This window comes from Strongylocentrotus purpuratus, unplaced genomic scaffold (assembly GCF_000002235.5).
Source record: "Strongylocentrotus purpuratus isolate Spur 01 unplaced genomic scaffold, Spur_5.0 spur5_scaffold_6, whole genome shotgun sequence".
NCBI classification, from domain to species: domain Eukaryota; kingdom Metazoa; phylum Echinodermata; class Echinoidea; order Camarodonta; family Strongylocentrotidae; genus Strongylocentrotus; species Strongylocentrotus purpuratus.
The window spans coordinates 38747968-38770117 of NW_022145612.1; the positions used below are offsets into that span (position 1 = coordinate 38747968).

At 37.8% G+C, this 22150-nt stretch overlaps 1 protein-coding gene across 2 annotated transcripts in view; it reads right to left on the bottom strand.

Moving 5' to 3' along the window:
• Positions 1–22150, bottom strand: part of LOC582789 (calcium/calmodulin-dependent protein kinase type 1D) — a 119609-nt gene that overhangs the window by 75126 nt on the left and 22333 nt on the right. For both annotated transcript variants that reach the window (XM_011669719.2, XM_030972876.1), the window contains one exon: positions 11963–12094. In XM_011669719.2, the coding sequence (XP_011668021.2) occupies positions 11963–12094 (132 nt within the window). The remainder of the gene's footprint in view (positions 1–11962; positions 12095–22150) is intronic.

Below are 22150 nucleotides of genomic sequence, written 5' to 3' on the forward strand. Positions count from 1 at the left end.
CATCTTCCTTTGTAAATGTAGAGATCGAGGCTGAGTCTGACGTCACAGTAAGAAAAACAGATTAATAGAACGACAGGTCGCAAAGGATGCTAGCTAGTAGCCGTGTGCATGTACAAGTAGGCTAATAAAAGTGTAGATGTTTTGGCATGCTGAATAATTCAATTTGATTCTAGTGATTTGTTCAGGGAAACAGGCCTAGAACTCAGTCTCAGTAACACAGCCAAAATCATCTGCTTAGAAGCAACAAAGCGCTCCATATAGCATGGATTGGTGGATTGACTAAACAACAGAAAGAAGGTGATCTTTTTTCCCCTTTTCTATGAATAGAAAGAGACAAAGACAATTTATTATCAAATACCAACTTCTCAATTCATCTGCAAGGCCTTCGTAACCCATATGACAATAAGAAATTATTAATAAATCTACATTATGAATCATGACTTGGTTTTGTAAGGGACTATTGTGGTAATCGTTACACAAACCATCACATTAGTGTAAATATACAACCCCTGATCATTTTCTAGAAATATTGACAACTCTGTTTATTCATACAAACCAAAAAAATTATTATTATTATTAAATAAAGACAAAAATAATGATAAGGTGCTGCACATAACATGTACACTCTCCAGCTCTCTTTCCCACGACGACCACGAAACCTTTTAAGAGTGCTGATGGAGTGAAAGTACAAAATTTGTCGCTGTTTTCACGAAGTGACGGTAGTGAAAAAAAATTGCATTCACTTTGCGTGATGATTTTCCTCACTACCGTCACTTCGTGAAAACAAGGACGAATTGATCATCTCGCGAAAATAAACAATGGATTACCGAGACAGTCCCTGGCAGAATTCATTTCCTTGCTAGCTTCTAGACCCTAGGACATGTTCACAAGCTTAGTTGAAATGAAGCTCATCAGTGAACTAGGCTAATGGTATTACCAAAGTCATCATCTGGAGTGGATCGAGCAGAACTTTGGCTAACCAGATCTGGCAACTTCTTCACACCGCGTTTCCGCGTTCAAGCGACCTTTCCTAGCTGCCAAGACACTTAGAGCTCCAGTGAAATCACCAAGAATTTCCCATCCCTCTGCATCCATCTTTTTAAATATGAAGAACCTCTTTTTTGTTTATTGTTTAAACTTGTTTAAAAAGATATCACAAATGTCCCTGGCAAATGAAGATAACATTTTTTTCATGAGGGGGGGGGGGGGGGTGTGAAATATGTTTATTTCTTATATACATTTGTGCCTCCTGAATCTACCTGACCAACAGCCTTTTCACACACAGCTAAAAATCATCGTATCCAGAGATGATTAGTATAAACGTGTTTAACTCAACAGTTTTAAACATGTTTATAGAAAATTTTCCCAGTGTGAACATCGTTTATACGATGTTGGGATAGATACGAAGTCGCGATTCATACGCCCCTAAAAGCAGGCTGCAGATACGAAGTTCGTATCTAGAGAGCTTGACATTTTGTGTGTGAAAGGTTATTCGTGTTTAAACATGTTTCAGACGTGTTTAAACTGGATGGAGCGTGCACTTTGATTGATATGGCATGACCTTCAATGCGCAATGGCACTACTGTGCATTATACGAGCAGTAGTTAATCACGAAACGATGAACGATCGCACCAAAATTTCTGTGCATGAAAGACTCGTGATTAGTTTAAACACGTTTCAAACACATTTATACTAATCATGTTTATAGAATTTTAGCTGTGTGTGAAAAAGGCTGCAAATATGTCTGTGGTCCTTACCACAAACATGTACCCCTAGAAAGATACCACCCTTGCCCAAAATAAAAAAACCTGAGGCAACACATTCATTAGAAACAGCCACCCACCTTTATAATGTCATGAACATTTTATCCTCTGAATACTTATCAAAACACCTACCCCGCCCCCTCGATTTCACGACCACCTAAAGGCAGGGGCGCGAAGACTGATGGATGTAAAAACTATTGTGGTATTTCAACAGGTGCTTTTTGGAGAGAGAGAGAGAGAGAGAGAGAGAGAGAGAGAGAGAGAGAGGCTCCATGTACACCCACATGAAAGATGGTAAATCCTGAGGCAAAGCCACAGAAAAGACTATGAATATTATCTTTCTAATTATCACTACCATCATCTATACAGCTGTAACACTAAGTACTGATACGCATCTATACATAATACACCCACCCCACATCCACCATCTTAAAGATTTATCTTGAGTATAGAAGCAAGTGTCTTAACATTTATTCTCTTTATTATGGTTGGCTTCAAGAATCACCTTATATCATAATGTTGCTGGGCTGATGAAATGCTAACAGTATTTAGAAAACATGTGGGAAACCATTTCCACTGAAAAAAAACATTGACAGGAATGTCAATTGATAGAAACAAGGCAAGCTGGTAACTAATAACCTAGACCCAGGTATCATAAGAGCAAGACACTGAAAAGGGTTCAACAAAAGAGTCCCTCATGGCCCTACGGGAGAGCAGTCAATAAGTGTTTAGGTGTTTAATTGCTCTTTCCTACAACGCCAGGCTGGCCAGACCTACTGGGCAGACCCGGCAACCCAAATTGCACCTGGTCGTTGGGTGAGGCATGCTGGAGCTGCAAAGACCAGAGTCGTCAGACCTACTGGGTCTACCCGGCAACCCGAATCACATCTGGTTGTCGGGCAAGGCAGACTGGAGCTGCAAAGACCAGAGACGTCAGACCTACTGGGCCGACCCGGCAACCCGAATCACATCTGGTTGTCGGGCAAGGCAGGCAGGCTGGAGCTGGAAAGACGAGAGGAGACAGGTTTTAGTTTCCTACGTCTGGCCTTCCCATCATCGCTGGTGACCTATTACATATGTTCCTATCAATATCACTAGGTATGCCTCTCTGTCTTTCGTATGTGATGGGGCCCTCTGATATCAAGCGTTCGCCTGCCAGGAACCTCTGTACTAACAATGCTACAACCTTGCTTTGTCGCTTCTTGCTAATTCTATTAGGACTACATGTATGCCCAAGCAACAAACATTGTCACGGTGTGTTATGGCTATAATCAACAAGCTTATGAAAATTAATACAAAAACAACTGAACAACACATTTCTTTTCTGACTGCATCAATTAAAAACAAGTCAATAAAAAAACAGGGTAACTTATTAATGGGGTCAATTACACAAGCATGTGTTTAATCTAATCAGTCTTAACCAATTAAACATCTCCTTGTCGAACAAGATATTAAAAATGTACTGGGGATCGCTTTATTACACGAAGTGCATACCTTCATGTTTGTACATACACATTACAGACATTGCATAAACATTAGTACAAAAATAGGCACATAGCTAGATGGATAACAAAACCCCTGCAATGAAAAGCCTTCGGTGTACATTATAATCAACTAAAGATGTCAGCTTGGCTATCCATGCATCACTTGAACAACTCTTTTCATACAAAATAAATAAGGAAGAATAAAATTTCCCAGCGCGCAGAAGCGTAATAACGCCATCTCAAGCGTAAAGGACAGTGGCATCTATTTGGAAGGTCGATACAAGTCTCAGAGGGAATACTTCACCGAGTCTCTACAATTCGTATTCAATGTATTATGATTATCACATGTTAAAAACATTTGGATAAAGGAATATTCAATACATTTTCAAAAATACAATATTGTTTTAATATCCCCTTAAAAATGTATTTCAGGAAAAAAGAACTATAATGTATAATGTATTCTTTTCATTAAAGATGCATTACTTTTATTTTACCCCTGGCATGATAGAATGGATGAATGCATTAATTTGACAATTTTCACTGATCCACAAGGAGTCTTTTGAATGGCAAAAGTCTGAATGTTTTTGTTTTTTCTATTATCTGCATGTGTTTTTCATTAGATTTCAATATTTCTATTAATATCATTTCTTCTTTTTCTTTAATTATCCATCTGTTTTCACTTAATTCATTGTCTCTTCTTTTTTTCACTGGAGAACAGTTGAGATGTTGATGGTTTGGGGTGTTTTTTAACCTTCTTTCCGTCTTAGTAGTTAGGATAACCATCTAAATATAAGGCATCAATTAACATAATTCTAAAGGATATCTATAGAAGATATTAACTTAGTACAATTGTGTACAGAATGATGAGGCAGACCTTATACAAGACAAGAATCATCATTAATGTACAAGTGCTATTAATTCTTCTGATTGGTATGACGTAGTACACCAGATTCAATACACTTCACAAATCCTTGACTTTTTTCTTTGTCTCATGGGGAGGGGGGGGGGGTGGAAGATTATATTTGTATCCCAAGCCCTATGTCTACTTTTGAGAACGTCTATATTCCTCTAGATTGAAAATGAATGAAGTCTTACACGATCCAACTGCGATCCAATTTCAGACAAATTTGCATTAGCATTTAATATAAATATTTAAACTTTCAAAATCTGAATGAATCTAAAGAATGAATCCAGTCATTAAATAAAAGTGTGATAATAACATCATTTCATTTGTTCATTTAGATATTAGATTAATAGAGAGCTGTGGTAATGTGTAAAGGATGAAGAGGTAGGTAGTTGCCACTCCATGAATCTATGACTAAATTAACTCTACCCACTTTATTACAGTTTAAAACTTGAACTGGAAGTTGTTATCCTTTCGTGAATACCTGCCTTTGAGCAGAATGCATTGAAGGCTAGCTGTCATTACCTGCATATCATTTTAATGGGTATATAGTTCAGACAGGGCGGGAGTGGAAGAGAGAGAGAGAGAGAGAGAGGGGTCAAGTAAGAAGGTCAAATATAATCGCTTCTCAGAAGAATAGATTTCTTTTTAATCTGTCTCATGGCAAGCAGAGCATTAAAGGTAGTCTCTGAATTCTTGTAATGATGTATAAAAGAATAAAAGAAAAGTTGCACATAATTATCAAGATGACAAATTATGAATTTTGCCTGACAAATCTGATTCAGAGTATTGTCTGTTAGAAGACAGAAAGTTTTAAACATGTTAAAGTATATGAGTTAACACCCTTCTGGCTCCGAACAGGTGATAAAGTATAGCTAAATACTGTAAATGCAGAAACTTTCATATGCATGACATGTTCACAAATTTTGCAAGTGGCTCAGATTTCACACAGTATTTGCCGTGAAATACCTGAATCGCACCTGGAGAAGAATCCGCTGTGTATGGGATATTTTCAACTACACTTATAGAGGATAATGAATTTACCATTTCCCTTGCAAGCTCCCATCAGTGTGTTTATAAAGGGGGTGGGTGGGTTTGCCCCTAATAATTTCCAGATTCTATAGATTGAACTACAACTTGTCCCCCCCCCCCCAATCTCAAAGACACTCCTGGCCTAGCTGCCACAACAAGGATAACTCAAAGGTGACATTTATTCATTGTTTAAATGAATAGGAGGGTGGGAAGAAACACATTTATTTGCTTTGAACAAAGAACAAGCAAACATTTTGTGACAAAACTTTGATTGTGTTACGGCATTCACTATGACAACATCTAAACATCAATAACTGTCAGATGATGTCATTTAAATGTGATGGATTGAAGCGTGACATAATAGTTTATGTGACCACTTCCACAGATACCCATTCCAGGTGAGATTATATGGTTTTCAGGTATTTGGAAAGTGACTCAGAACATTGGGTAATGAAAGAGATTATATTTTTGACAGCTACATGCTTCAGTTTCACACCTGAAAATCTCACACCTCAAATCTGACAATGCCTTCTCTCTCAAATTCTCTTTCTCTTTCTCCTGTTCTCATATTCTCTCTTCTCCTCTCTAAACCTAGCTCAAACAGAATTGGAACCCTAACCCTTACCCTATACTGTTGATGAAATAAAGCCTAGAGAATTTTTATCTGGAGCAAATGTCAGATTCAATTACAGCACTCATAACATTAGGAACTACATGTAAAACATTTAATATTTATACCGTAATAACTTCACTACCCCAAACTACCCCAACCCTTCACACAATCTCCAAGCAGCCTTCACCCCGTATCAATTACCCACATTCATTATCCCCCCCCCCCCCCACAAGCCATCACATAAGAACCACCCGGACCCTCTATGTCACTCATCTACTCTGATACATTCATCCAAACATTAACAGACCAAGGTTATAAATCTATCAAATTACAAATCTATTCTACTGAGCTTACATGTATAAACCTCATCTCCATCACTCTAACACTTTCCTTCCACATTTCGTCTCTTATCCACCTTTTCTCTTCTTTCATCAATAATGACCCCCCCCCCCCCAAAAAAAAAAAAAAACTAGATGGAATTCGACTGCGCGCAGTCGAAAATGATGCCTCCGTCATAGAGCAATTTTACAAACCGAAACGGAAGAAATTTTTCAAATTCAAGTTCAATTGTAATCCATTAACATGTTCTCAGAATATCGTGATTACAAGCAATTTCTCATATACATATATGACCCTTTGATCTTTGACCTCATGACCCTAAAATCTACTCAGTTCATTGGCTCTGCAAGATTTCCTGAGTTAAATAGTAATCCATCTGTCAGTTCTAATGAGAATGCGTCCACAAGCTATTTTTGCATACATAATGAGCCCATGACCTTTGATCTTATGAACCATTCATTGGCTCTGCAAGATACATAAATGATCTAAGTTTGGCAGGAATCCATCAATCTGTTCTAATGATAATACGATCACAAGCTATTTTTGCATACATAATGAGCCGCATGACCTTGACCTTTACCTCATGACCCCAAAATCTAATCAGTTCATCAGCTCTGCAAGTAACATACATGACCTAAGTTTGGCAGGAATCCATCAATCGGTTCTTGAGATAAGGCGATCACGAGCTGTTTTTGCATACACAATGTGCGCTGTGACCTTTGACCTCGTGACCCCAAAATCTAATCAGTTCATTGGCTTTGCAAGATACATACATGATCAAAGTTTGGCAGGAATCCATCAATCGGTTCTTCAGATAACGCGATCACAAGCTGTTTTTGCATACATGAGCCCTGTGACCTTTGACCTTTGACCTCGTGACCCCAAAATCTACTCAGTTCATCAGCTCTGCAAGATACATACATGACCAAAGTTTGGCAGGAATCCATCAATCGGTTGTTCAGATAACGCGATCACAAGCTGTTTTTGCATACATAATGAGCCCTGTGACCTTTGACCTTTGACCTCGTGACCCAAAATGTAATCAGATTGTTTTCCTATAGTGATACACACTATCACTAAGTTTGAAGTTTAAATCTCCAGTGGTTCTTGAGATATCATGATAACAATCTCAATGTATGGAATTTCATAAGTTGACCTCTGTGACCCTTGACCTTTGACATACGTGCTCCAAAATCTAATCAGATCGTCTTCCTATGGTGATACATACTATCCTTAAGTTTGAAGTTTAAATCTCAAATGGTTCTTGAGATATCGCGCTAACAAACTCAATACAAGGAATTTCATAAGTTGACCTCTGTGACCTGTGACCTTTGACCTACGTACTCCAAAATCTAATCAGATCATCTTCCTATGGTGATAAATACTATTCCCGAGTCTTAAGTTTAAATCTTAAATGGTTCTTGAGATATTGTGATAACGGTCAAACGGGACGGACGGACGGACGTACGGACGGACGGACGTACGGACGGACGTACGGACGGACGTACGGACGGACGTACGGACGGACAACCCGAAAACATGATGCCTCCGGCACCACCTTCGGTGGCGGAGGCATAAAAAAAAAAAATCATCATCAGTCCACAAATCTTCTGTCCAACCGCCCTCTCTACTCTGAAAACTTTAAAGAGGGGAGGGAGGGGAGGAGGTATGGACACTTGCACAGAGTTTCCGAAAAGAAGAACAAAAAACAAAGGTCCTCATAATTATACTTAACATTTGTTGCCAAATGGTAAAGAAAATCTTTGAATTTACAAATATGACAATAAATGGATCTGCCAATAGAATAAACAAAAAATAACACCCCTTCCCCCTCCCCAAACTCTACATCCCCTCCTCCTAGTGATTCCTTTGCACCCATCTGTGCAGCTCCATCTGCACAAATTGCAATCCCATTGCTTAGGCGACTGGGTGTCTCCCCGGTCGTTTGCAACGGAATCCACGCTTAATCCCTGGCATTTAAAACCCAAATGCAAATGACAGATCAGGCAGGGGCTTTCCTAAACAAACCAGTAAGCCATGGTGTCAGATTAGAAGAGTAAAAGCAATTCTGTTCCACGCCAATTGAATGTAACAATGATGATTTGACAAATTGCAGTTGCATTGGGTTCCAAATGAAAAGGCATTGACAGAGGATTTGAAAGTGATATGGTGTGTGCTGCATGTTCGTACATACAGCAGACAGCCTTGCTTCAGCTAGACATTTATGAGCAATGGGTATTACTGTACTGTAAACAGACCACATATAGGTCATTATCATCAAAGTATGTGATTTTTTGCATTTGTTTTATTATCTAGATATTATGTCTTGCTGGTCCACATTACCTCACACTACCATCGGCATATATCTTACAACAAATTTAATGGGGTTTTTAAAAAAAAGAGATTCCTAGTATGGTGAATAAAAAATTGACTCCACTGTACAATCAAATTATTGAAAATAACAGGACATAGTTCTCACATCAAACTCAAGTTTGACTTCTGTGATCTAAAGAAGATGTCAACTTACTGAGTAATCAAAATCAATTAAATCCTATATCGTATTTTTCCTCTGGCTAATAAAGAAATCAAGGAAATTGAATCCTCAAATACACTGACAAAATAAACAATAAATATATAGCACAGAGCTTCATTTCGCTTTCATCTGTTGAGACCCAGAAGGAGTTGACTATTATCTCAAGAGAGGTGTTGTTCCCACGTTACATGTGCACCAGCCAATTGATTTAAAAAGATTGAATAAGTTTCTAACGGCTTGATTTTCTGATTATTTTTCATTCCATCCTTCTTCTCTCAACACTTGCCTCTTTTATATCTGACTATGATTCTGATTAGATTGAATCTTACTTAATATGGGGAAGAAATCATATACTTGAGAACTTATTTATCCTTAGGAGACATACGTCTCATGTAAAATTCATCTCTCGTGTATTTAAAATTGCATATCCTAGGCCTGACTTTATCAATGGTTTAACAGAAGCCTGCTCATGCCTGAACATGTGAAACATCATCCCCCCTTCTTCCGTTACCCCAATCCATGTGCCATTCCTGCATTACCCCACGTGCCATTCCTGCATCCCCCTTCTACCAATATTGACCCCCTCTCCACCATCTTCACGTTAACCTTGGGGCAGGTGTTTACCGGTTTACGTCCCCCTGCCACATTACAATGTGTCTAATCATACATGAATGTAAGCCTCGTGCCCCGCATGCCACCGTATCGATTGAGGAACGTGATGCTAGCAATGTGTGTATCTCTCTTTACAGGGCCCATGCTTACTGGCACCATTTTGCCATCTCACCATCATCTTTCTACAGCCTAGTCAGTATGGCCTGCATGTGAGTGTACTGTACGTACAGCTCATTTGGGAAAGAACTCCTATCTATCATTTTTGTTCAATATCTATCTCCTTTATTAGGGTCAAAGTAGTCAATGTTCATTAAGATAAGGATGAGTTCTGCTTGAAATTACAAATATATAAATGAGTAGTAGGCCTATTGACCAAATACTTGGATGGGGCAGGGAATTGTAAACATCCTTACAAGTACAAGCTCGATTAAACTAATATAAAAAATTAAAAAAGTTATTTGCGTAAATGTACAGATCTCTAAAATGTCTTATATTTTACTATTTCACTCTGGGTGGCTGGATTGAAAAGCATGTAATAATATTCCAAACAACACATAGCCACTATAACCTGGTCTAAGCAGCTTTACAGGGGCATATTTTCAAAGAGAGTGTCGTCCTCCTGAAATTTTGTATAACATTTTATAACAATTTCCAGATCATTCTGAATTCAAGTGGGTCATTTGTCCTTGGATCCCTTCAATGTTTAATCCTGCTGTAATAATGGTTCAAAGCAAACGTCACCTTGATTATGGTGAGCCAAGAAAATAAGAAACACCCTAACGACTTTCTCCGGCAGTGAAAACATTCTCCTAGTTGTTGGAAGCTGTACTTCCTACCAGGGTCATCAGGAAGTGTGCTTCGCCACACCAACCAAAATGCGTTACGGACTTGATAGAGGACCTGAAAACAGGAGCCTCTTTTAGCTTCATCCTCAACAACATCAAGGTCTGTATTCTATGAAAATTTCAACCTGGCACAGGATTAAAGCTCAGTCTAATATCCAATCCAGGTATTTCTAAAGCGCCAATATCTAGTTGCCTAATCAAAGGCACTGATGAGACTGAAAAACTACCAAAAATGTCTGTTCATGATTCTAACTGGGAAAGAAAAAAAAAGCAGTGACTAATTGTAAGCAATCTGAAATAGGTATGTCTTTTGTTGAGTTCTAAAATATAATTTATATAATTTTTCCTGGCTCTTCTCATTTTTTAAAGTTTAACTAAATCATTTTTGCCCCTTCAAGTTGGATTCAACATCCCAAAGATGAACAGGACCCCAGTGCATTTCCTTTTGATTAAGACTCTTTCACTCACTGTGTACATGGCATTTGCAAATGGCAGTACAACCTTGAGAGTTCTAGATATGGCAGTCACATTTTCATCTTCTTAAAGACTCCTTACACCCACTCCAGCTAGAAGCTTTAATGGCATGTATAGTTATAAAGGACGCATAGCACGTATATCATGTTTTCATTATTCTTATCAAATACCTACATAGATTGCATCACATGTTTTTATAACCATTTCATAATATTTGTAATATCTTGTATATTAGTACTTGGAGTGCCTTGGGCACCTTGCGTGGTGGATATTTATAAGCATTATAAAATATCCAATACTATTATCATTATCATTTTACAGTACCACGGTACTAATAACTATAAAGCCATGGATAACATCATAAGAGGAGGCGTAATTTTACATAAATACTTCATTACATCATCGCTATCTATATACTCTGCTCCTTGTAATCATTTGAACTTTTATTTGTCAATAATTTTTTTTCAAAGTTTAAATAGCACCTTTATATGAGAAATGTATTAAAATCAAATTAACCTACAGGTCACACTTTATACCTATCCAGTCTCATATAGTCTGTGTGTATCGGTGCACACATTCCAATTTCTGATTAAATTAATCTATATCAATTGCACCCCAAGAGGTGCATTGTGTTTTTTATTATTCACTGATCAGAAATTGACCCGAGTAATGAGGTTACAACTGACCCACAAAAACAATTCAATCTGTAGCCTATATGCGTTGCAGCGTTTCCGAATTATGGACTTAACCTAGTCAGAACAATGCAATCAGATACACACAGAGATATGAGGATGTATTCAAAAATCGCTTACCGTAATTAACGGTGTATAAACCGCACTTTTTCTTTTAAAGTTTCGATTTATGCCCCTCCACCTGTCGCCATACCTGGCAATGTCTCCCAGCTCAGTAATCGGTGTGTTGACTCACCACTAGGAAACTAGAACAACACTCAAATTTGTCTGTCATCTTGGTTTGAAAGTAATCTTTCTGATAGATCTCAATATGTAGTTTATAATAATAATTCCTACACACGGTGTACGACAAGGTTCTATCCTAGGTCCTTTGTTTTTTAATTTACATCAATGATCTTACACATTCAGCTGCACCTCGCAGTTAAATGAAAGGCCTTCCCGCGCGGGTTTTTTTAACACGGACCTGGCTTGCTGCCGACAAAGTCTAAAGTCGGCAAAAAAAAAATACAACGTTAATTACGGTATTTACTGCCCATACAAAATTCAGTGAATAGCAATAACCCTCTATTTACATTTAGGAATCGAGGAGTCAACCCAACTAGAACAAAGCCACCAGACACATGTAAAACACATGCAATTTTGAGGGAGTGTTCACATAAAAGCCAACTTACTGCTTTAGGATAGCGATCTCGTTCTCCAGCGTGTCCTCCTTGCCTTTGATTTTCTTCTTTTCGATGCATTTTATAGCTCTGTATTCTCCGCTCTTCTTATCCTCTGCTACCACCACCTCGGAGAAAGCCCCTCTGTAGGAAGAAAGAAATGAAAAAGACAGAGATGATTTGTGTGTTCCTTTAAAAATATGTCTTCTAAATTAAAAAATAATACAAAGGATTGGAAAAAGCCTGTACACAACATGAGAAGAAAGCAAAAGCAAAAGCTCAAGAAACCTACAAAATACTGAAAATAGTAGGGGGACTTAATAAATGGGAATAACAAAAAGTAGAAATTGTAACTAAATTATTCCTCTCATGCAAATTTGTGTGACTGTATAGAAATCTGGTAACTTCCAGATATTCCCAATATAACTTTGTAAAACATAATTGATGTTTAAAAAAGAAGTCATATCATAGCTTCCTACATATTTTTCATTTCTTTTCATCACAAATACACAGAATACAGCAAATAAGAATTAACAAGCTTCAACCAACATCCACACAAATCATTTCCATACTGCACCCACAACAACAAACATGTTTTTGCCACTAATCTAATTCTCCTCCTCAACAAAATTTTATTCATTTATTCATTGCATACATAAAATCAAAAATTAAAACATGGATAAGTGATAGTTCAAGCTGCACAAATCCTCTAGTTGGTTGACTTGGATAATCTGTTCTCTATCTTACAGATTTCTTACATATTATCCTTCTGCTTTCTAATACCAATAATGAGAGATTGCGATCTTCATCAAGTATTACAACCTGTGCTATATACAGCTATGATGGAATATGTAGTGTCAACAGAGGCATACTAATGTTAAAACCTTATAAGGCCTGTCTTCATCAGCTCGAGTTGGCCAAATAGCCAGTTATTTCTGATTTGAAAAATTAGCCCAAGATATCTTAGGAATATTTCCTGAGCAAATAGCCCGCTATTTCGGGATCGGGCTAATTTCCCAGATCGAAAATAGCGGGCTATTTGGCCTACTCGAGCTGATGAAAACAAGCCTATTAGATATTTAGCGAGAGCATGCTCAGTTCCGACACCCTCTGGCTTTGTATAAGGAACTGAAACAGACTCTGATAGGTTAATGCAACAAGAAAAAGGCTAAAGGGCTAGATAAATCTGCGTTTCCTATTCAAACATGATGGTATCTAGGTGTACTTTGTGCTCATTCAAAATGAACATATTTTAAAGCCCTACAGTTATCAGCACAAACAATCTCTAAGTTTTAAAAACTCACTATCATTGATTTACAGACATAACACTAAGACAAACCTGTAGTATCATGTCTATTAATACTTATCATCTAATGATGTATGTACAAATGTGCCTGATCCAAAGTCTATCTATGATTATTACTGAATTATCATCAACATGTTTATACAAACCTCCCACATAAAACATAGGATCAAAAGATATGATGTTTACCGGAATCCAGTTTAGAGAACAGTTTACAAGTACTTAAACAAATAATGTAAATCGTAATATAGTCCGTGCTTTTGTCAAACAAGATTAAATTTTGATTAGGATATACTACTGTCAAGGCAATATAAAGTCCAGAATGTAGTCATCGAATACATCTGATTTTGGGAAAATGATATTCTGGGGTATAAAACCTGGATGTAGAGTAATTTGAGTTTTTACAAAAAGATAAATTTTCTATGTGATAATGTGCTTATCTACCATCATGAGATACACAATCATCTTCAGCACCTTGTAAATAATCCCAAAATGTTTGGAGGAAAATGATAGAGGAGGATACAAACTCTGGAAGAGGATATTGGGAGCATAACCTGACAGCGTGATGCCTCAAGACTTCACAAGGCAGGCAGGTTTTATTCCGATAACAGCTGATAACCCTACCAACTTTTCAGTTTTTATGAGAGTGGAGTGCTTGAACTTTGGTATTAATATGTGAGTGATGGAAGAGAGGCACAATGCTATGGTACCCGTTGCACTTTCCCACTCAGCCTGTTCCCATTGGTAGGTGATCGGCACCAGCAGAAATCACCATGCCACAGATGCACAGCCTAAGATGCGAAGGAGCTTGCCCGCGATCTTCCTGCACTGGCCTGTTGGCTGATGAGGTTCAAAGGTTGTCATCACTGCTGGCACTCATTTTTAAAACGCAACTACCACAGTAGCACTGCATTTCGTACACACTTCTGAGGCAGTGGGAACAATCTTATTCTGTGTAGGTGTCGGGTCATATTTACATATGCACAAACGAGGAATCGCCTCTGGATATTGAATGTTAAGTGCTGTAATGCCCTTACCCAGGGATTCATAGATAGAAAGATTAGCCAGTTTTCAGCCCCTCGAGAACAAAACGCATGCAAATGCTAAAGATATCTGTGTAGTGAGATTAACTGTGGATGCGCATTTATAGTATGCTTTTTTTTATCTACAAACAACCTACATGCATGTACATAACAACGGGGTAAAGGGTACTCTTTATGGTACGGGAAGTTTGCATGATCAGTAGTTGACTACCATCTTCTCGCTCATGCAAATAGTAATTATCAACAACATGATCTTTGTTGCCTGATTCTATTCCTATATTCATCTAAATTCAACAGCTGCTTCAACATAGCCACTGGGTTTAGGAGCTAGGCACAACTGGCGCATGCCCCCCCCCCCACCCCCTTCTTTCCAAAACCAATGTAGCATACCTTACCTACACAAGCAAGAATCAACAAACAAGGGAGCAACATGTGATGGTGAGGGTGGACTTTTGTGCCTTCATATTGCTTAAATTTGCAAATTATTGCTGTTTGGAAAAAACCAACCTTGATATCGAGAGTCACCTTATCAAATTGGCAATGAAAACTGAGGAGCGAATGCAATACTCTTATATTATTTTCTGTTATATGTGACTTCCAACTATATGCACGAAGAGACGTGATTGAATGCATAAGGTGTAATAGTTGGTGATGTTTGTGAATTTAAAGTTCTTATTTGACATATTTGAATGAAAGTTTATGTAAACATTATTAAAGACTAATCATGAAAGTACATGTATTTACCAGCTCCATATCCTAACGATATGCTTCTACCCCTATGAGATAAAATTGTGATTTTGAAACGATCATGCATTTTGTATTCCAGACGCATCTTTTGGGGCCACTTCCTGTTCCTAAGCTACCTGATAAGAACCAGACTACTTTTAACTATAGCTCTTAAACTACTCTTCCTCAAAATAAATCTTCAAAAAGTTCCCATGAGAAAATATGGGTAGCCACTACTATGTCAAGTACACTACAGATCACTCATAAACTGGTTAGACCAGCTAGAAGGATGCTTAACAGCATTACAAGATGACCAAATGTTTTCTCTTTTCTTTTCATTTTCAGGAAACTACTTTGTCAGTTGTAGAAAAAGAAATGTTTTTCTCGATGGTGATTGAACCAAAATGTTGAGATTTCCTTAAATAGGGAATCGAGATGAACAATTCCGAACGACAACTCTGAACCTTTCTGTATCGCTTTACAATTAGTGATGTTAAAATCACAGATTGTTCAATGGAGAAGCTGGGGGATGCATACAAAGCGCTCGGGATAACATTCACAGAGCTTTTGGCTGCCATTTTACTGAATGCTCTGTCATCACTGTAATCATCATCACTCTAGGAGGTTGCAGCTATGGAGACCCGGCATGTGTATGGGTTGTCCAGGCGTCAGGACCAATTTGTAGAGTTTCCCCGCTCCCGGGCCGGTCAAGTGCTTTTATCAATTCTGACAGCTACACTGCCTAATTTGTGGTAGGACTAAGAGGTAGGAATGTTTCGGAGCTGCCTAGAGAGTGTTGGCTCTAATAGGGGTTACAGGAGCTGGACCGCCTGTGGACCAAGTTAGTTTCTCTGCTGGAAAGCTATGGGAGCTGCAGGTTGGCAGGTCCAAGGGTATTGGGTCATTTTGTGACCCATATGTCACCTAGTTGAATTTATAACGTGCATCAAAACTATGATTTCAATTATATTGTTTTAATCTAAACTTTAATAGGGAAATTAGCCTAAATACATGTAATCACCCAGTATACTACATCATATGTAGTAGGTGTTAACATCTACTTGAACTCAAACTTGATTCATAATCACCATTCATAATGATCAACATCACCATTGACATTGGAATAATTTGATGGAATGTTGGAGTCTATTCACTACATATAATGTGATTGATATCTGTCCATGTAACAACAAAAAAGGAGTACCACATACACATGATATAGGTAATTGATCATCATCACTGTTATTATTATCACCATCAGAGCAACATTATCATCCTCATCGTTCTCATCACAAGCACCATCATCATCATTATCATCTTAACAAAAGTCATCATCATCATCCTCCACCACATAACCACCATTATCACTATCATTATCATCATCACCTTCCACATATACCACCACCATTATCACCAGTCATCATCGTCGTCGTCACCACCACCACCACCACCACCACCACCACCACCACCACCACCACCACCACCACCACCACCACCACCACCACCACCACCACCACCACCACCACCACCACCACCACCACCACCACCACCACCACCACCACCACCACCACCACCACCACCACCACCACCACCACCACCACCACCACCACCACCACCACCACCACCACCACCACCACCACCACCACCACCACCACCACCACCACCACCACCACCACCACCACCACCACCACCACCACCACCACTCCCACCACCACCACCACCACCACCACCATCAACACCTCCACACAAAACAAAAATTCACTATAGCAAACCCAAGTCCAGCCTTCCAGATTGCACTTCTTCCCTGCCTGCAAAATCTCTTCCAGGCATTATCTTGTTTGAATTAAAGAACTCAAGATAAGTCATGTTCACCAAGTTATCTGACCTCTTGTTTGAATTAAAGCAGAAGTTGCGATATGCCATGTCCACTGAGATTGCCGAGATAAGCTAAGTGCAATGTACTGATATTGACAGTGACAATGTCACAGCTGTTTCTTGGAATACAGTCCTGAGAGTAGGGAGAATTCAAAGAGCCCTGGGGGCTGTGCTAGGACTAGTTTAGACTGTATCAGGTTCTCAAATGGCATACATGCTTCTTGGAGTAGTATGGAAACTATACAGATTTGTAACTTCATCAAAATTGCATTAATTCTGGAGAGCTACAAAGTTTTCTTAGTCCATGGAAATGTGCCAAATCTTACTCCTTAAATATAAATCTATAATCATTTGAATGAAGGGTTTTAATCCCATGCAATTGTATATAATGGTCTTACAAATAAGCACATGGATGAACAGGCAATATTGTTTCCATGCCTCAAGGTTTTTTTTTGAAAAACATGTATCTATTAAATTACCTCTCAAAAGTAACTGTGAAGCCACACAATGGAATGGACTTTACAGTCTCTTTGTTTCCATTTATAAGCACACACTATATTAGGGAAAATTACCTTATCAATGTGTTGCATAAATTTCAGTGGAACAAACACTACTATCTTATTAAGATGTGAGCTTAGTTGTGCAATACTTTCCAATGACAATGAATGAATTTTAGCAACCTTTGTGTAAAGACCATTTATCATATAAATGTGTGTACCCATACACTTATTCAATGCAGTTTATAATGCAGAATTACATATAACACATGACCATATTATGATTACTGATGTTGTCTAATGAAGATGTGAAAATGGTAGTGCAATTTATATTTTGTTGTCATATAGAGTGATTTCAGCAACCTGTGTATAAAGACCATTCATCTTTGTGATACTTTCTAGTAGCTTATGAAGCAGAGTCAATAGAAGATCACTTTCTGATTAAACTGTTGTCTTATGAAGATGTGAGCTTAGTAATGCAATGTTTCTTGTGATCCTGAGCAAAAGTCAGCTATCTGTGTATAAAGGCAACTATTCTTTGTGAAACATTCAATGTAAATTTGGTAGAATTGACAGGAAAAAAACGTGATTAGAGTACAGCTGTATGTCATCTTATGAAGATGTGAGCTTAGTGGTGCAATTGGTACTTTGTAATATAGATTGAATTTATCATAGTGATCACTCATCATTGAAAACTATGAAATTACACAGTATGCAGCATATATGCAAAAGAATTCTATAGCAGAAATACTATTGTTATTTTCTATAATGAAGAAATGACCTTACTTATAAAATAAGTTCCCTAAAATACTCAACTCTTGAAATGACTGCTGAAAATTCATGGCGATTGACCAACCAAATGACATTAGGGAGAATCTGGGCAGAAAAACAGTGCGTTGTCTTTTAAGTTATAGCAGACAAATCTACACAAATAGATCTATATTACACACACACACACAGAAGCACCATTAAATGAGCTTACTTTTACCACAACCATACTCATCGCTCCTACGCATTCATACCCAAAGGGCACAGCATTGTTTGTTACTAACATGGCTACAAATTATAATATGCTGTGCTATTGATGCTGCATATATACAGCGATTCAGCTGAAGATGGAAGTGTCAGTTGCATTTAGTAAGGGCCATCATGCTAACGACTAATTAAAATATTCCCGCTTCAGTTTAGGGATGGTTACGCAACTGTCTGATTACGTAAGACTTTGAATCGTCTATTGTTATGCTCTTGGATAGCCCCCAGCTACGATGGACGATGTACTACAGTGCTTCCAGAAACCATGGAAACTGAATCAGTCAACATGTATATAACCGAAGGACATCTCTAATAAATTCTGCAATAATGCTTCTTCAAGATACAAAAGTGAAAAGATAGCCCCACATATTCGTGTACAGTTATTATACCTTATATGCAGATGCAAAGGTATAGATAACGCTACTTCTTTAATATAAAAGAAAGAAAAAGAACGTATACATCTATCTCTTGTGGCACAAACAGCAGTTATGATAAATACTGTTCATATTCATTCCACGTGCTACATATCGATCAAACAGCTGCCATGTTTGTGTCTTGAGTTCATACAAAGGGCCAACTGTACCTGTCCACACATCTCTAATGCCTGCAATTTGAAGAGTGTCAAATACAGACGGAGCAAATTTAATGTGTCGCGTTTAGCACTAAGTGAGTACAGGCGTCTAGCGCATACCCCAGAAATTGACCAATGCGGCGCTCAAGGCCGGAATGTGCGATGTCTGACCTTCTATGGCATACCAGGTGAAGACTTATGTAACTCTTGCAGGAGAGCGATCGACCATTTTGATGTACGAAGGTAGCCATACTCTAGATTCCAATCCGTAGCATTCGAGCTGATATGGAATTTAGGACAAACTATCCAGTATCCATCCTATATTTCCAATACTTTATCCCATCTACATGTAAGAGGATTTCCAAAGCATTGTGCAAGTATATGTACCTAACACACAGTATATCAAAATGTAATTTTAAAAAACTAAATTACCTCATGAAGGCAACATACTTTTGGAGAAAATAATAAATGTCATTAATGATGATTTTTTTTTTTACAACACAGCACAAGAAAAAGACACAACAGAAACCATAAGAATGCTATTTAGGGCTACATGTAATATTACTTAAGATGCACTGGGATTATACATTTGGGGCAAAAGTCACCAGTATAAGAGTAGAAGGGCCCAAATAAAAGAAATTAAATCCCAACTTAATGTAAATCAGCCAATTTAAATCATTAAAAAAAAAAAAATCCATTAAATGCATTGCATCCCATCAACTGAACCAAGACCCGCCTACAGGAAATATTTATATCAATTTACATAAAAATTGAGACCAAAACCATTTTCTGTATGCAAGAGAAGTAACCTTATGAAAAGAAAAGAAAAAAGATCACAAAATATTACTGAAACATCCATCGTCAACAGTCTGTCGACATTGCTTGCCGACAGACAAATAACTAAAACAAACTGGCCTTTCTTTAAAACAGAAAAACATGAACATTATTTTATCAAAATCTGAATATACTGTGCATTATGACCTTTGCATTCAATGCTCAATTGATTGAGAACACGCTCTAGGTTTTTTGCTTTGTTTTTACTTTGCTTTCATCTTCCTCCCTCTCCTAAAACCAATTTTGGCAGCCCGCCTACCAACTTGATGGATGTCGGCTTCTAATATCCAACTAATCATCTCTTCAACACCAATTAAATGAATGAGTAGGTATGGGGCAATACAAAACATTATCTCCCATATTAACCATGCTCCCCTTTTCATCCATTCCCGTCGGATTTTGTGGCAAAATGATTTTATGCCCAAACAGCCATTTCTATTTGCACTTTTTCTTCGCAAACAGCCATTGTGCATCCTATGCAGCAGCAGCTCGTTGCGGAGCAATTATCATAACAGAGTTTAGGCCACGGACTAAAACACCGTCTATTACGATTGTGTATTCGCATCAATAATAACCGGGTAATGAAATTTTCTGCTTTTTCTTCCGTCTTTTATCATGGCAGCAAATTGTGAATATTGCAAGGGATAGATATTGCCCCTGCAAGGCACCACTTTGTATGAGGAGTGACCGGCCTACTCAATTATAACGCTTCTTTCTTTGAATTTGCCGGCTTATGATTTATTCATCACCTTTTTATGTTTGATTTTCTATTCTAAAAAACCGCATGCATAATGGCTCATTTTACTCAAACATATCATACTGCTAAATGCTAATGCATATTTTTTTATTAAATAAAGACTGCACAGGTTTGAATGTCTACATATATTAGAACGCTGTAAGGCAAATTATTTCAATAAAACTATACTCCATTCTAAAGTAACCCCCCCCCCCTCCCATGATAAAAGAAACTGCCTGAAAGTAAATATGAATCAAAGACTATTTGATATATAAGGAACTACATACAATGTTGTTGCTTTTTTACACATGATATAAAATATAAAATATCATAACATCTTGCTGTTAATGAATATAAATCATTTCAGAGCCTTTAATTTGCAATAACAGACATTATAAAAGGACTTGAGAGCATAACAATTATCTTTATTAAATGCCAAATTATTTGGAACTAAATGACATTTTTATGACAAACAAAAGAGAGACCTATTATGAAATTCAATAGTCTCTTCTCCTATAACTGTCTGACAATATAGATGAAGCTAATAATGTTGGCTAGCTGAAAGATATTAATTGCTTTATTGATTGATATTCAAAAAGCAATATTCCATTAGAGTAGTATTTACAACCACCACTGAAGATCAGTCATTCATCAAAGCAGCGAGCACATCCCCACATTAACGTGAATATATTGAGGCCATTATAGCACATTGTGTACATGTACAAATGTATGCTGAATGCTGAAGACAAAGTGTACATGTAGACGCAGAAACCAAACAGGCCTCATCCGACTTTAACCCGCTTTATACCGCCCCATCATAATCATCTCCACTTTACGCCGTGTTCCCATCCACGGCAGCATTCGTCAGCTTTGCGTTTGATCGTGCAAGTGGCTGCAATGCTACGCACACACACAGTGGGAAATCGCATCGCCGCCCTGAGGGACCAATCAGGACTTCACGAGCCGGACGAGTCGCTGCGATTCACCAATCTCATTAATTCAGGATTTACGGACAGCTTTGCTCAGAATGAATAGGCAATGGCAACCATGACGGTAGTACAAGATCCCAGTGGACATTTAACATATGGAGGGGAGAAAAATGGAAAAACGTTTACGACCTTGTATTTTGAAAGCAAGCCTCATTTTGATTTTTGAACATTTGTTTAGGTCTCTGTTATTGTCTTCTAATGTGACGTCACATCTGCCACAAGTGCCAATATTTTGCAACAACATTTAGGATTTGATACAATGACAGCACAAATCTGTCAACACATAATCTTTAATACCATTTGTATTTCAAATTCTAATGGTAAATTTACACATGAAATAATGGAATTCAGTTTCAATTATTAACTACCTTTAAAATTCTGTTTGCTTTCAATTTTCATTTTGTAACCAAAAATGTATGTCATTTTTAATAGCTCTCAGCCTATTTACACAGATTTTGTTTGCAACATTCATTAACAAGGCATTTGTTGTCTTGCAGTGCTTGCTTTGACATAACCGCAAGTCATTTTCATTATGAAATTTACAATCCAACACATACCATTCATTTATATCATGACTTGATGTTTACTATTTCC